Source organism: Felis catus, chromosome C1, assembly GCF_018350175.1.
Source record: "Felis catus isolate Fca126 chromosome C1, F.catus_Fca126_mat1.0, whole genome shotgun sequence".
Classification (NCBI taxonomy): domain Eukaryota; kingdom Metazoa; phylum Chordata; class Mammalia; order Carnivora; family Felidae; genus Felis; species Felis catus.
Window position 1 is genome coordinate 176585559 of NC_058375.1, and position 17546 is coordinate 176603104.

At 34.4% G+C, this 17546-nt stretch overlaps 2 protein-coding genes across 7 annotated transcripts in view; one reads left to right on the plus strand and one right to left on the minus strand.

The window, feature by feature from the left end:
• ANKAR (ankyrin and armadillo repeat containing) overlaps positions 1-17546 on the plus strand; it is a 73620-nt gene that overhangs the window by 46786 nt on the left and 9288 nt on the right. For all 3 annotated transcript variants that reach the window (XM_023259544.2, XM_045034128.1, XM_019838366.3), the window contains 6 exons: positions 2468-2709; positions 2879-3032; positions 3117-3278; positions 8628-8734; positions 10385-10507; positions 17266-17424. In XM_023259544.2, coding sequence (XP_023115312.2) covers positions 2468-2709; positions 2879-3032; positions 3117-3278; positions 8628-8734; positions 10385-10507; positions 17266-17424 — 947 coding nt within the window. The remainder of the gene's footprint in view (positions 1-2467; positions 2710-2878; positions 3033-3116; positions 3279-8627; positions 8735-10384; positions 10508-17265; positions 17425-17546) is intronic.
• Positions 8199-17546, minus strand: part of OSGEPL1 (O-sialoglycoprotein endopeptidase like 1) — a 32382-nt gene continuing 23034 nt past the window's right edge. For all 4 annotated transcript variants that reach the window (XM_045034129.1, XM_045034132.1, XM_045034131.1 and 1 more), the window contains one exon: positions 8199-8453. The gene's annotated coding sequence lies outside the window, so the exon portion shown is untranslated. The remainder of the gene's footprint in view (positions 8454-17546) is intronic.

Below are 17546 nucleotides of genomic sequence, written 5' to 3' on the forward strand. Positions count from 1 at the left end.
AGATCATGAGCTGAGCTGAAACCAAGAGTCTGACACTTAACTGACTGACTGAGCCACCTGTCCCTCTTTACTTTCCTTTAAGTCATTCCCTAGCTCTTTGTCACCTAGGATAAAGTTCAACTTTCTATCATAGTCTATAAGTCCTTCTAACCTTCCAACTCCAAAGGGAAATGATCTTCCTATCACTCCCTTCCTGTCTTATTTTACTCTAAAGTAGTATGGAACCTATTGCTATTTCATACTTCTGGCTTTTGGCTTGCTTCACAAGGTCAAGAACTTTTGTCTTGTTGGTTCATCACTGTTTCCCAGTGCCTAGGACAGTGCCTGGCATATAGTAGCTCCTCAATAAAGTATTTGCTGAAAAAACAAATGACTGAATGATGAAAATATTCATAGCAAAAAGTTAGTATATTTGATATAAGTGACATATATAAATTGATATGAACAATAAGGGCTTACTAGAGAGAGAAAACTAACCCAAATAGTCTATGAAAGAACAAATGCTGGATTGAGTCTGCCTGTTTGGATACAAAAATGACTTCTGTACATTTTTTGACTTTTTGAAACATATGTCTTACATATTAAAACACACACACACACACACACACACACACACACACACACACAGGATCTATAAGGCTACCAGGGGGAAACTAAAATTGAAACCAAACAGAATCAACTGTATTTCAAATTGATGACATAAAGATTTTAAAAGAAGAAAAAAATGAATACAAGTGAATTTTGACATAGCACTTCACTATATAGCCTCAGTCTAGGGGAATAAAAAAAAAAACTGCAAACATATCTTGAATTCTTCTTAGTGGATTTGTATTTCATAGTGATATGGATGAAACAGCTCTGAACTGTTAAAGTATTAAAAGTATTGTAGAAATGAACATGTGAATAAATATGTTGACAGTTTTGGGTTCTCACTGTGAAAAGAACTGTAAGAATGTAGGAAGGCAATAAAGAATCCTGTGAGGTTGGATTGGAATTGGAACGTTGGAAATACATACATTTTCCTAATCTTGTCTAGTAGGAGTCTAGAAGAAATGATACTAAAGTAGCAATGAACACATCTAGTACTCAAATCTTGATTTCTAAGTACCATTCCTAATTAAAAGGAACCAGAACTTCTTGGAAAAATGGCTTATTTCAGGGGTAGAGCAGAGCAGGAATTGGTGAGTCTGAAACATTATACTGTGACAGAAAGTAAAAAAAAAGTTAAAAAAAAATGATGGATGTCTATCAATTGTTGCTAAGTCTTGAGAGAGTTCTCAGATTTATTCTTGAAACTTTCCTGTAAGTTTTAAAGAGAACAAGTACAACTGGTTAAAAAGCATACATGAAATTGTGTAGTCTCACCAGTAACCAAAAATATGAAATAGGAGGTACAATTTTTTGCCTATCAAATTAGCTAAATTTATGTATTTATTCTTAATGATAATATCTATATTTAAAAAGATACAGCAACATTGAAAAGCTCATACTCTGATTATGAAAGGCTAAGATGCAATGGTCAATTTTGGAAAGTAATTTAATGTGATATATTAAATTACTCCAGGAATTCCTGGGACACTATACTAAGGGAAGAAACAGGAAGGAAAAATACCTTATGTGCCAACATTTCTCCTAAACATTGTTTAAAACAGTGAAAAGTTGGAAACACCATGTATTTTTTTTTTTTTTTAATGTGAGGTTTTCCTACCACTCAGTGTGCCTGAGTGGCTCAGTCAGTTAGGTGTCCGGCTCTTGATTTTGGTTCATGGTTCATAAGATTGAGCCATGTGCTATCAGTCAGGAGCCTGCTTGGGATTGTTTCTCTTCCTTTCTCTCTGCCCCTCTCCCATTCACACGTGTTCTCTCTCAAAATAAATAAATAAACTTAAAAAAATGTGAATGGCTAAGGAAATGTAATACATTCATTAATGAATATTTGGGAGACGATGTTCATAAAGAAAGGGAAAATGTTTTACTTGTAAATTAAAATGCAGGATATTGTGCTTATAGTACAACTATATAAAATATGTCCAGAACATTATTTAAATATGTCTTTTCACTTAAAAAGTAAATGAGAATAGGGCACCTGGGTGGCTCAGTTGGTTAAGTGTCCAACTCTTGAACCCTGCTCAGGTCATGATCTCAGGGTTTGTGAGTTCGATCCCCATCGAGCTTGGACTTTTCTCTCTCTCTCTGCCCCTCCCCTGCTCTCTCTCTCTCTTTCTCTCTCTCTCTCTCAGAATAAATAAGTAGGCTTTTTTAAAAAAAATAAAAGTTAATGAGATAAACAAAATATTTGTGTTTGGGGTGGTGAGAATCTGGGTGGTTTTATTTCTATTTTTCTTTATTTTCTAAATTTTTACACACTCTATAAGTTTGATTCTATAATATGAGAATCCAATGATAAGTTGCATTTTTAAAATATTTTTAAAAGATTTATTTAACTGTTCCTTGGATTGATTTGAAGATGTGTTGAAGGCTGTATCTTCTGCAACGATTGCTGAGGTGGCACGTGACAACAGGGAAGTTCAGAATGCTATGGCTTCAGAGGGAGCCATTCCTCCTCTGGTGGCCCTTTTTAAACGGAAACACCTTAGTGTCCAAGTGAAGGGTGCAATGGCTGTGGAATCACTGGCGAGTTACAACCCATGCATACAGAGAGAATTTCTGGAAAAATCATTAAGTAAATATCTTTTAAAACTCCTCAAGGTAGGAATTTTTATGATTACTTGTCATTTTTCTTAGACAAAGTATCCAATATTGAATTTTGTAAAGTGAAAAGAAAACTAAAACCAATTCTAGAATAAACATTTTATAAAACATTCCTACAGTGTTCAATCGATGCTCATTGAAAGAATGGAATATATTTTTTTAATAGGCATTTCAAATAGATGTTAAGGAACAAGGAGCTGTAGCCCTTTGGGCCTTGGCAGGACAAACCCTGAAACAACAGAAGTATATGGCAGAACAGATTGGATACAACTTTATAATAAATATGCTTTTGTCACCATCAGCTAAAATGCAGTATGTTGGTGAGTTCTTTTCTATGCATCCATTTGCACAATGTAAAGCAGCACACTGAAGTGTCGGACATGTTTCTTGCTTTTCTTTACCAGGAGGTGAAGCAGTCATAGCTCTAAGTAAGGACAGCAGGATGCATCAAAATCAAATATGTGAAGGAAATGGAATTGCACCATTGGTTCGCTTACTAAGGATCAATAAAATAGCTGAAGGCACACTTCTGAGTGTCATCAGAGCAGTGGGGTCCATTTGTATTGGTTTGTAATTATTTCCTCAATTTTTAAAATATCAATAAGATTCTTCCCTTCCTCTCTGTTCCCATTGATAGAACCCTAAATCATATTTAATTTATTCAAAGATTACCATTTTTTTTATTTCTCCAAGACCTTAATGAGTAAAAGTGGTATAATTAATAATTTTATATCCATTTTTCCCTTTAACTCTGGTTATAAAGGGTAATGAGGACAATGATCCTTGGCTATTTTGAGTTAAAAGAATCTCATTTGTTTTTTTTTTTTTTTGAGTGTAAGAGAAAAATATTTCTTCTTTTGAATTTCAAGAACTGTATGTTTTATACGGATTCTTAATGTTGGGGCACATTTTTCAATTCCAGTCTTTATCCATAATGATTCTTTCTTTATAAAGTGGCCAGTAGGTCTAGTTCCTTTCATTGCAAAGGAGTTAACCTTTTGGGATATCTGTAAAAGTGCTGTCAGTGGTTGATCAACCAAAAATAAAAAATTTGGGTTCTTTGCTGACCTTCATGAATGTGTGGGGCTGACTGTAGACTGTTTCTTATAGATAAGAAAAAAGCCCCCTTTTTTTTCTAGTTGATTATATTTCCTCAAAAAATAGTCTAGCTGAATGAAGAATGTAGGAATTGGTTCCAAAAAGATTTGTTTCTCCTCACTTGAAAAAACTACCTTGCAGAAATTCATTAAACTCCAAGGCAATCAGTCAGACAAAATAATGTGTCTTTTTTCAGTCCAAACCTCTGGTATACATTATAGATCTTTCTAAAATTTTAATAGATGATAACATATATACAAAGATACCTTGTGTGTGTGCGCGCATGTGCAATTGCTTCTCATTAGTTCACTTCAAAGCTGTCTACATTTGCCATAGACAAAGGATTCTCCAGTAGAACTACAGAAGAAAACTCATTTCAAATTTACTAGTTTAGACTAGTTATATACACACACACACCTTCTTTTTTCTTCCTTATCATGTTCATGTTTTCTTCTATGGTCTTGAACATATGTAATATATTTAAAATGGCTGTTTTAACTTCTCTGTAACTAGTTCTAGCATCTATATCATCTCTGGGTCTCTTTCTATTGGTTGATTTTTTTTTCTTGATTATGAAACATATTTTCCTACTTCTTTACATACCTAGAAAAATTTAAATGTGGGTGTTTAAATATTGACATAATTTACATACAATAAAATATTTAAATAAAATATATAATAGCATAAAATATAAAAATACATTCAACTGGGGGTGTCTGGGTGGCTCAGTTAGTTAAGCGTCTGACTCTTAATTTTGACTCAGGTCATGATCTCACAATTTGTGAGACTGAGTCCCACATCAGGCTCCGTGCTGTCAGCACAGAGACTGCTTAGGATTCTCTCTTTTTCCCTCTCTCTGCTCTTCCCCTGTGCATGCTCTCTGTCTCAAAATAAATAAATAAACTTTAAAAATACATTAAACTGTACAATTTGATGAATTTTGACATATGCTTTCAGCTGTATATCTATCACCACAATCAATGAACATAATCATCACCCCCAATGGTTTCATTGTGTGCCTTTGTAATCCCTCCCTCTTTATACTCCCATTCCCAGAGAACCACTGATCTGTTTTCTATCATTAGAGATTAGTTTGTATTTTCTAGAATTTTATGTAGATGGATATACAGGTATACTTTTTTTCTTGCTTCTTTCACTCAACAGTTATTTTGATATTTATGCATATTATTTTGTATACCAATAGTTCACTTTTATAATGCTGAGTAGTATCCCATTGTATGGTATGATGGATAATTTTATGCCTTATGATATACATACTTATTACCTACCTACCTAACTACCTACATACATATCTTGTTGGTTCTGTTTTTCTGGAAAATCCTGATTAATACAAATGGATATTCTGTGATTTGTTTATCCATGCACCCATTGATGGACATTTAGATTGTTTACAGTTTCTTGCTATTGTAAATAAAATTGCTATGAACATTTGTGTATAAGTTTTTGTACAGACACAAATATTTTCATTTTTGGGGGGTAAACACCTAAAAGTAGGATTGCTGGATCATATGGGAGGCATTTGTTTAACTTTTAGAGAAACTGCCAGATGGTTTTTCAACATTGTGTTTTAACTTTGCATTCCTCCTAGCAGTGTGTGAGAATCCAAGAGCTTCACATACTTGCCATCACTTAGTATTAGGATTTTAGCCATTGTAGTTAGTGGGTGTGCAGTAAATCTCATTGTGGTTTTAACTTGCATTTCCCTAATGATTAGTGATGCAGAACATCTTTTCATGTGCTCATTTGCCATTTGTATATCCTTTTTGGTAAAGTGTCTGTTCAGATATCTTGCCCATTTTAAAAATTGTGATGTCTTATTGAGTTGTAAGCATTCCTTATATATTCTAGATACAAATCCTCTGTTAGATGTATGTTTAGCATATATTTTTCCCAGTCTGGGTGGGTCCTTCCATTTTTGGGACAGGGTCTTTTTATTTTTTCATTTTTTTTAATGTTCATTTTTGAGAGAGAGAGAGAAAGAGCATATGTGAGATGGGGGAAGGGCAGAGAGCGAGGGAGACAGAGGATCAGAAGCGGGCTCTGCACTGACAGCACTAACAGCAGAGAGCCTGAAGCAAGGGCTCAAACTCATGAACTGCGAGATCATTACCTGAGCTGAAATCAGACGCTTAACAAACTGAGTCACACAGGTGCCCCTGTAACAGGGTCCTTTGAAGAGCAAAAGTTTTTAATTTTGATTAAGTCCAGTTTATTGATATTTAAAATTTTTTAGTTCATAAGTTTTGTGTTCTCTTTAAGAAACCTCTGCCAAACTCAAGATCATAAAGGCTTTCTGTTTTCCTCTGTTTAGATGTATGATCCATATAAGTTAATTTTTGCATATGGCTGACATTTATTATTATTATTTTTTTGCATATGGCTATCCAATTGCTTTAGCCCACTTATTGAAAAGATTATCTTTTCCTCCACTGAATTTTTGTGGGTCTATTTCTGGACTTGTTATTCCATTCTATTTACATATTTGTCTATCTTTATGCTATACTCACTCACTGTCTTAATTGGAAGTTTACAGTAAATCTGGAAAGCAGGAAGTATAAGTCCTTCAACTTTGCTATTCTTTTTCAAAGTTGTTTCAAAGTCTCCCAATCCATAAACACAGTGTATCTCTCTACTTGCTTAGGTCTTCTTTAATATATCTCAGCAATGATTCCTAGTTTCCAATACACAGTTTTTGTACACATTTTATCTTAGGTATTATTTTTAAATCATGCATAATAAACTTTGATTGAATGCTGGACATTGTGAGTTGTAAACTGATAGATGCTGGATTTTATGGTCTTCCTGTAAACAGTTAGGTGCTGTTCTGGCATGTGATTATCTTACTTGGGATCAGTTTGATCCTTTTTCAGCTAGCTTTCAAGCTTTGTTAGCACAAGTCTAGAGTAGCCTTTACTCTGGAACTAACTTAACTCCACTATTAGGATGATATAGTTCCAAGGACTCAATTCCTTGTATAATCCCTTGAGTTATGACGTATCTGAACTCTGGCCATAGAGCACAAACCATTCTTAGCCCTGTGTGAGCTGTGAGAATTGTTCAGCTTACTTCTTATAGTGGTTCTTTTCCCAACCTAATGGAGTTTCATCCCACTATTAACATGTGAAAATTCAAAGATTTGAGGGTATTCTTCTTTTCACACCACCATCATCTTATCATAATCATTATTATTAAAGCTATTCATTCTGAGGGGACCTACCTACAGCACCTTAACCCTGGGAAATCTCCCTGCTTACTCCTTTTCCACCTACTCTGAAGTGAGCAATCCCCTTTCTGTGATTCCAGTGTATTTTTCTCTACCTCTGTTAAAGCACTTACTGCATGTATATAGTTGCTTCCCCTATAAACTCCTTGGGGGCAGACATTCTAATTTCTCTTTTTAGTCCTAATTCCTACTTCAATTCCTGGTACATTAGGCATTCAATATCTGTCAGCTGAATCAAGAATATTCATGTGGGGCCCCTGGGTGGCTAAGTCAGTTAAGTGTCTGACTCTTGGTTTCGGTTCAGGTCATGATCTCAGGGTTGTGAGATCTAGCCCTGCATCAGGTGCCATGCTGGGTGGGGAACCTGCTTAAGATTCTCTCTCTCTCATTCTTTCACCCTCTTCCCTTCCTCTACCTTCCCACAAGTGGGCTCTGTCTCTCTAAAAGAAAGAAAGAAAGAAAGAAAGAAAGAAAGAAAGAAAGAAAGAAAGAAAGAAAGAAAGAGGGAGAGAGAGAGAAAGAGAGAGAGAAAGAGAGAAAGAAAGAAAGAAAGAAAGAAAGAAAGAAAGAAAGAAAGAAAGAAAGAAAGAGGGAGGGAGGGAGGGAGGGAGGGAGGGAGGGAGGGAGGGAGGAAGGAAGGAAGGAAGGAAGGAAGGAAGGAAGGAAGGAAGAATATTCATGTAATCAGTGTGTGTGTATATTCCTGGGTGGTCAGTGGGGGACTAGGGACAAGGAAACAAACATGTTCTTTGCTCTTTCTATTACCTGCAGTTCCTTCAAACTTCCCCAGATGATATTAAGTAGGTGACTTCCTTCATTGTTCAGAGACAGGTCTGATCTTGTATTTATATTTAAGTATATAAACCCTCAGTGTATGTGTTGTGATTTTTGATGGCAAAATAAAAGAATTACAATTATTTATACACGTTCACTAGACAGAGATGACTTTTAACTTGAAATTAGGCCTACAATTTAAAGTATTATGTTATAAAAGGAGACAGTAAGGTTATCTTTTTAGTATGTGTATTTAAGGAATCTAGAATTTTTAACCAGGTGATTTACTCTAGTCATTTTTATAAAAATAATTTTTTATGGAATACAATAGCACCTGTAAAGTACTTTGCAAATAAAAATCTTCAAAAAGTGATAGCTATTATACTTTTATTCCTTGATAGTCTAGCATTCTTATTTCTTTGTTTTGTGACTATTAGAAAAACATCCACACTTCTAATAGTAATTTTTCCATGTTTATTCATTCTGCCTTTTAAAAAAATTAATTCAGGGGGCACCTGGGTGGCTCAGTCCGTTAAGCATCCAACTCTTGATCTTGGCTCAGGTCTTGATCTCAGGGTTATAAGTCTGAGTCCCACATTGGGCTCCATGCAGGGTGTGGTGCCTACTTAAAAAAAAAAATAATTCAGGTAAAATAGTGTTGACACAGCATTTCCTTTTGTAACTTATTAACCATATTATGCTAGAACACTTTATCAGCCAAATACACCAAGCTATTTTTGACCTTACCATTTCTAAGATAGAAAGAAATATTATCTTATTGACATGTATGTTCTTATAGGTGTTGCCCATACAAGTAATCCCATCAGTCAACAATTTGTTGTAGAGGAAAATGCCTTTCCAGTACTTATTCATTTACTGAGAAATCACCCTTCTCCTAACATTAAGGTATATAAATGGTTTTAATATTTTTTCTGATACAGTAAAAATTAACAGAAATATGACTTTCTGAGAATAAACTGTATCTTCATGCAAGTTCACAAGTATACTAGAAAAATTTAACCTATCCTAAAAGTTTAAAATAAAAGAGTTGCTTTATAAATATAGTAGTAAAGATAAAGTTAATTTTATTAAAATAATAAATTTTCAAATAATTAAGTCTTGTGTCCTTACTCATCAAAATTTTATTCCTCAGATATTTGGTTATTCACAGAATTTCTTCCCTACTTCCTAAGATATTGATTGCTAAAACTGGGTGGGGATGATGAGGATATGTGATTTATGTAGCAAAAATTCTCAAATTTAAGTGATTCCTGTCAATGTTAACCATCAAAACAGTCCTACCTCTACCAACGTGAACATTACAAATATCTTACAAGCTGTTTAAGAATCATTCACTCTTCTATTTACTTCTAGTGAACTGCCTTTAATAAAATGACATTTGCATATATTCAAATCCTTTGGAGATTTATGACATCTAGAGTTGGCCAGGCAGGAAATTATAACAACAAAAAATACATTTTCTCTTCAAAATTAGGTATGAGTTCTGCTGGAAATGAGAAAACAGAAATATGTAAGCAAATACAGAATTATTTCTTTTAAGGAATGTGTTATCACAAAAGATGTTACAAGTTATGCAGCTTTTCTGGTTATGAAAGAGATTATTCTATTATAGGAGTTGATTAGGGAAACGGAAGGAGCATATTCTTGCAATTTTTTGGCTTGAATTATATGAAAAACTACACTGACTTTCAAAGTACAAATAAATTTCAGAAGACCATGGAATTTGCCACATAAAAATACATTTTTATTTTAAAACATGCATTTTCATGTTTTAAACAGTTTACTTTTATTGTGCCCATCCATATTTCAGTATATGCTTTCAATGAGTCTTCAACTTGTTAAAAACATAACATCAATACATTTCAATACTTTTCTTCAAATAAGATGCGATAGTAAACAAAATACTTTTGAAATAATAAGCATGCTGTTCAAATTCATAACATTTTTCATAGAAGTGCATAATGTAATCTTAAAAAACTTATCTTGAGTCCCGAAAATAAACAAAGTTCATTTACATCCTCCTAAAAGGCTTCAGAATGTGAATTAAATGACCCTGGAACTAGAGCAAAACTATTCTTCAGGACTACTTCCCAGTCTTGGGAATTTTTTCCTTAATTGATAGGCCTTCCATTGAAGCCTTAGAATTCAATGGTCAACAGCTAACAAGCAGTTCAAAAGTTTTTTATTCCAGGCCAGGATTTAAAAAAAAAAAAATTCTCTTTTAGATGTGGAAAGGATACAACTATGCACTTAAGATAATACCTCCTCACATTTCCTGCTGGCTCTGGTTGCTCCCCCCCACCTCTCAAACGGAGCTTTGTGTTGGTGATGGCACACTTAGGAAGGATATTTTCCCAGCTGTTAAAAATTGCTAGGAACATTGCTTCGGACATTGTAAATGCCTCTCTATTATTAGAGAATTGGAATCAATGAATTACACAGTTGAATTAGTATATCCCATATAAATGTTTGTATAATGAAATATGTCATTTGATAAACCATGAGTGAAAAATAAACTAATTTCTACATACTTAGGTTGAAGTGGCATTTTCCTTGGCATGCATTGTCCTAGGGAATGATCTGTTACAGAATGAATTACAAGAAAATGAAGGATTTAAGTATGCCGATGTCCTTCATCTTCTTCACTCACAAGATAAGGTAATGCCTTTACAAAATGTTAAAGCTCATGTAGAATGGTTTTTAGACCATATCCTCAAATTATGTCTTTTGCACAGCAATATTTAAATATATTACATAAGAAATGTAAAATCTCTTTGGTAGATCATTAGTTTGTAATAATGAAATATTGTTCCATATTTTTCATAGTTGACTTATTTCATCTTTGAAAGGTAGCAATTTTTTTTCTATCTATCTATCTATCTATCTATCTATCTATTTATTTATATTTTATATTTTATTTTTAAAAATTTATATCCAATTTAGTTAGCATATAGTGCAACAATGATTTCAGTAGATTCCTTAGTGCCCCTTACCCATTTAGCCCATCTCCCCTCCCACCACCCCTCCTGTAACCCTCAGTTTGTTCTACATATTTATGAGTCTCTTATGTTTTGTACCCCTCCCTGTTTTTATGTTATTTTTGTTTCCCTTCCCTTATGTTCATCTGTTTTGTCTCTTAAAGACCTCATATGAGTGAAGTCATATGATTTTTGTCTTTCTCTAATTTCACTCAGCATAATACTCTCCAATTCCATCCAATTCCATTCCATTCAAATTTCTTCACAGGATTATTTATTTTTTGGGTGTTGAGTTTGATACGTTCTTTATAGATTTTGGATACTAACCCTTTATCTGATATGTCATTTACAAATATCCTCTCCCATTCTGTCGGTTGCCTTTCAGTTTTGCTGATTGTTTCCTTGTTGTGCAGAAGCTTTTTATTTTGATGAGGTCATAGTAGTTCATTTTTGCTTTTGTTTCCCTTGCCTCTGGAGACATGTTAAGAAGTTGGTATGGCCAAGATCAAAAAGGTTTTTGCCTGCTTTCTCCTCTAGGATTTTAATGGCTTCCTGTCTTATATTGAGGTTTTTCAATCATTTCGGGTTTATTTTTATGTATGGTGTAAGAAAGAGGTCCAGGTTCATTCTTCTGCATGTCGCTGTCCAGTTTTCCCAGCACCACTTGCTGAAGAGACTGTCTTTATTCCATTGGATATTCTTTCCTGCTTTGTCAAAGATTAGTTGGCCATTCATTTGTGGGTCCATTTCTGGGTTCTCTATTCTGTTCCATTGATCTGAGTGTCTGTTCTTGTGCCAGTACCATACTGTCTTGATGATTACAGCTTTGTAGTATAGCTTGAAGTCTGGGATTGTGATGCCTCCTGCTTTGGTTTTCTTTTTCAAGATTGCTTTGGCTATTCGGGGTCTTTTCTGGTTCCATACAAATTTTAGGATTATTTGTTCTAGCTCTGTGAAGAATGCTGGTGTTATTTTGATAGGCATTGCATTGAATATGTAGATTGCTTTGGGTAGTATTGACATTTTAACAATATTTGTTCTTCCTATCCAGGAGCATGGAATCTTTTTCCATTTTTTTTGTGTCTCCTTCAATTTCTTTCATAAGCTTTCTATAGTTTTCAGCATATAGATTTTGGTTAGATTTATTCCTAGGTATTTTATGGTTTTTTTTTTTTTTTGTGCAGCTGTAAATGGGATTGATTCCTTGATTTCTCTTTCTGTCACTTCAGTGTTAGTGTATAGGAATGCAACCGATTTCTGTGCGTTGATTTTATACCCTGCAACTTGGCTGAATTCATGAATCAGTTCTAGAAGTTTTTTGGTGTAATCTTTTGGATTTCCCATATAGAGTATCATGTCATCTGCAAAGACAAAGTTTGACCTCCTCCTGGCCGACCTGGATGCCTTTTTATTTGTGTTGTCTGGTTGCAGAGGCTAAGACTTCCAATACTATGTTGAATAACAGTGATGAGAATGGACATCCCTTCCTGACCTTAGGGGGAAAGCTCTCAGTTTTTCCCCATTAAGGATATTAGTGTTGGGTCATTCATATATGGTGTTTATGATCTCAAGGTATGTTCCTTCTATCCCTACTTTCTTGAGGGTTTTTTATCAAGAAAGGCTGCTTTATTTTGTCAAATGCTTTTTCTGCATCTATTGAGAGGATCATATGGTTCTTGTCCTTTCTTTTATTGATGTGATGAATCACTTTGTTTTGCAGATATTGAACGAGCCCTGCATCCCAGGTATAAATCCCACTTGGTCATGGTGAATAATTTTTTTAATGTATTTTTGGAACCGGTTGGCTAATATCTTGTTGAGGATTTTGCATCCATGTTCATCAGGGAAATGGGTCTATAGTTCTCCTTTTTAGTGGGGTCTCTGTCTGGGTTTGGAATCAAGGTAATGCTGCCTTCATAGAGTTTGGAAGTTTTCCTTCCATTTCTATTTTTTGGAACACCTTCAAGAAAATAGGTGTTAACTCTTCCTTAAGTGTTTGGTAGAATTCCCCTGGAAAGCCATCTGGCCCTGGACTCTTGTTTTTTGGCAGATTTTTGATTACTAATTCAATTTCCTTACTGGTTATGGGTCTGTTCAAATTTTCTATTTCTTCCTGTTTCAGTTTTTGTAGTGTATATGTTTCTAGGAATTGTCCATTTCTTCCAGATTACCCATTTTATTGGCATATAATTGCTTACAATATTCTTTTATTATTGTTTTTATTTCTGCTGTGTTCGTTGTGATCTCTCCTCTTTCATTCTTGATTTTATTCATTTGGGTCCTTTCTTTTTTCTTTTTGATCAAACTGGCTAGTGGTTTATCAATTTTAATTCTTTTAAAGAACCAGCTTCTGATTTCATTGATCTGTTCTACTGGTTTTGTTGTTGTTGTTGTTGTTGTTTATTTGTTTCAATAGCATTAATTTCTGCTCTAATCTTTGTTATTTCCTGTCTTCTGCTGGTTTGGGGTTTTATTTGCTGTTCTTTTCCCAGCTCCTTAAGGTGTAAGGTTAGGTTGTGTATCAGAGATCTTTCTTCCTTCTTTAGTAGGGTCTGGATTGCTATATACTTTCCTCTTATGACCTTTGCTGCATCCCAGAGGTTTTAGGTTGTGGTGTTATCATTTTCATTGACTTCCATATACTTTCTAATTTCCTCTTTAACTGCTTGGTTAGCCCATTCATTCTTTCGTAGGATGCTCTTCAGTCTCCAAGTATTTGTTACCTTTCCAAATTTTTTCTTGTGGTTGATTTCGAGTTTCATAGGGGTGTGGTCTGAAAATATGCATGGTATGATCTCGATCTTTTTGTACTTACTTAGGGCTGATTTGTGTCCCAGTATATGGTCTATTCTGGAGAACATTCCATGTGCACTGGAGAAGAATGTATATTCTGCTGCTTTAGGAGGAAATGTTCTGAATATATGTTAAGTCCATCTGGTCCCGTGTGTCATTCAAAGCCATTGTTTCCTTGTTGATTTTTTGATTAGATATCTGTCCATTGCTATGAGTGGGGTGTTGAAGTCTCCTACTATTATGGTATTACTATTGATGAGTTTGTGATTGTGATTAATTGATTTATATATTTGGGTGCTTCCACATTTGGTGGATAAATGTTTACAATTGTTAGGTCTTCTTAGTGGATAGACCCCTTGATTATGATATAATGCCCTGCTGCATCTCTTGATACAGTTGAAAGGTAGCAATTTTAATGCTTAGAGAGCCAATAAACAAATCTCTTCTGTCCTGGACACATCAAAATTTTTCTTTTTGAAATTTTATGAAATTTGAAATTTTATGACCTTTCAACTCTCAGTCACCCACTATTCTAGTGGTGCTTCTCAAACTTTGTGATAAAGGAAAGCCTTCCCCCAGCAATCTGTAATTGGTAGGATAATTAAAACAACAAAAACTTTAAATTTTGCAATAATTTTAGGTTTTCCAAAATTTTGCAAAAATAGTAGAGTGTTCTAGCATATCCTTCATCCCGCTTTCCTGGATGTCAACCAGCAATTAACATTGATACCATACTATTAACTAATCTCCAAACTTTATTTAAATTTTGCCAATTTTCTCAGCAGTGTCCTTTTTCTGTCCCAGAATGCAATCTAGGATCTCACATTACATCTATTTGTCATGTCCCTTTAGTTTCCTTCAATCTGTGAAACTCGGTCCTTTGTTTTCCATGATTTTACATGTCTTCCATGATTTTGACATTTTTGATGAGTCCACACCAGTTACTTTGTAGAATGCCCTTCAATTTGAGTTATCTGATGTTTTCTCATGATTAAATTGAGGTTATGCATTTTGGCAAGAATACCATAGAAATGATGTGGTCTTCTTCATTCACCTGCCTAGTGCATCATTTCAGGAGGTACATGGTGCTGTTATGTCTTATAACTGGCAATGTTAACTTTGGGTACTTGGTTAAGGTAGTATCTGCCATATTTCTCCACTGTAAAGTCACTGTACTTCCCTTTTTTAATAAGTATCTTAAGGTGAGACATTTTGAGCCTATGAAAATATTGTTTTGCATGTACTTTTGCTCAACAATTTTAGCATCTACTGATGCAGCAATAATTACTGTGGTATTTGGCTAACGACAATTTTTTTTAAAAGTTCTTTTTTTTTTTTTTAAATCAAATTTATACTTACATTCCAGTTAGTTAACATGCAGTGTACTATTAGTTTCAGGTGTACAGTGTAGTGATTCATCACTTACGTACAACACCGGTCCTCACTACAAGTGCCCTCCTTAATCCCCATCATCTACTCAACCCATCTCCCCACCCACTTCCCTTCTCGTCACGATCAGTTTGTTCTCTATAGTTAAGAGTCTGTTTCTTGGTTTTCCTCTCTCTTTTATTCCCCTCTATGTTTGTTTTACTTCTTAAATTCCACCTATGGGTGAAACCATATGGTATTTGCCTTTCTCTGACTGACTTATTTCGCTTAGCATACTACTTTCTAGCTCCATCCACATCCTTGCAAATGGCAAGATTCATTCTTTTTACGGCTGAGTAATATACCATTGTATATATACATATACACCACATCTTTATTCATTCATCAGGCAATGGACATTTGGGATATTTACATAATTTGGCTATTGTTGATAATGCTGCCATAAACATCTTTCTAGATTTATTAGTTGGTATTTAACTATAAGGAAGAGCTGTTCCTTTTAAATTCGAATTCCCAGTTTTTGTAATCCTGATGTCAACCATTTTGTCGACTGTCACTGGTCCATGGGCCATACTTTGGATACCACTAACCCTAGAGAAATTTGAGAACTTTTGTTGTCTATAGTGCATTTAGCAATTAGGGAAGAAAACTGCCAACTGTCAGTTTTAGATTTGGGAGGAAGAAAAGAGGGTTATGGGGGAGAAATGAACTCAAAGCATTATTTATTAATCTATAGATTTCTACTGTACTGTGGTATATGAAAAAATGGAGATGTGCTGCTGTAATAACATGGGGAATATAGGGTGAGGAGACTGAATTTGTGTCTGACTGACTCTTTAAGCCACCTTTCTTCTCTCTCTGTTCATTTCACATTTTATTCTCATTGCTCATTCCTCAGGGACACCCTTCTCCTTTTTCTTCTACTACTCATTCTGCTCTTAATCATTCTCCTTTTCTTCTCAGCCTGTTCCCACCTGCTTCATTCACTGGACCCTGTTCTTTTGTGTATTCCTAATACTTTTCTTCTTGCTTATGGCCAGGTGACTACTTTGTGTGTACATAATTTTTATTATGGAAAATTTCAAACACATACAGAATAAAAGAGTAGCACAATGAACTTAAATATTCCTATGACCCAGTTTCAGCACTTATCAATTCATGGCCAGTTTTATTTCATCTATATATCCACTTGCTCTTCCTATATTATTTTTCAAGAAAATCTCAGGCATCATATAATGTTATTGGTAAATATTTTAGTATGCACATATAGCACTTTTATGTAATGATTAACACTGAAAGAAGAAAACTCACTAAGATTAATGGTTCTCTCTGTACTATATTGTTCAAGCCAAATATTAAAAATAAGATTTAGTGATAAAGTTCTATCTTTTGGGTCTTTCTGGAAGATCTACCATACTTGTTCATCTTTGGCAAGTGAACAGACTCTAAGAATTGGCTTTTGCTCTGTTTGCCAAGTCCCAGAAAATTAAAATGTGATTTTTAAATCATCTTTCTTTTGTTTCCCTCTTAGGATATAGTACAGAATTTTACAAATGAACTTATTTTGAGAGATGATAGAGAACATCCCACAATGCATAACATGTAATATACAGTATGCTATACAAGGAAGTTTTGACTTATCAAATTCTACTTTGAAATGTTGAAATGAAAATAAAAATATGTTAAAACAAAAAAGTTGAGGGTTAGTGAAATTATGGAATTTCCTATTTCTTTTTAGGTATTTATTTGCACAATTATTAACTAACATTCCCTCTGAATATGAAAATTACTTCTCTCTTCTCCCTGAAGCCACAACTTACTTCTCTATTTAATCTGTTCAATGACATCCTGGGTTGACTCTATCACCTGTTTTCCCCAATGATGTCATGTTTTACTCCCAGAGATAAGAATTAATGTATTTAGATGGGCGAGAATTCAAAATCTATTACCTTGAGTAACATAATAAATGAACTAAGTTAAAGATAATGCATGTGAGGCACTTGGGTGGCTCAGTCAGTTAAGTGTCTGACTCTTGATTTCAGTTCAGGTCATTGTCTCACCATTCGTGAATTTGAGCTCTGCATCAAGCTTTGCACTAACAGCACAGAGCTTACTTGGGATTCTCTCTCCCTCTCTTTCTGCTGGCTCTCTCTCTCTCTCTCTCTCTCTCTTAAAAATAAAAATAAATAAACCTAAAACCTGCCTTTTTGAGTTAAAAAAAGAAAAAAAGATAATGCATGTTTCTCCTATTTCTAGGATGTTTGTTTAAGAGCAGGCTATGCATTAACCCTTTTTGCCTTCAATAATCGCCTTCAACAATACTTAATATTGGAAAGTGGAATAATGACCATATCAATTTTTGAACCTTTTCTTGAATCAACAATTGAAACTGAGAAGGCAATGGCAGCATTTCAGGTACAAAACTGAAGTTAAAACTTCAAATCCGTAAGTGTCTTTTTAGTCAAAAACTTGAAAATTAGAAAAAAATTTAATCTGGAAAAGTGTTTACTGATTTGTAAAATTTGCAGTATTTTTCA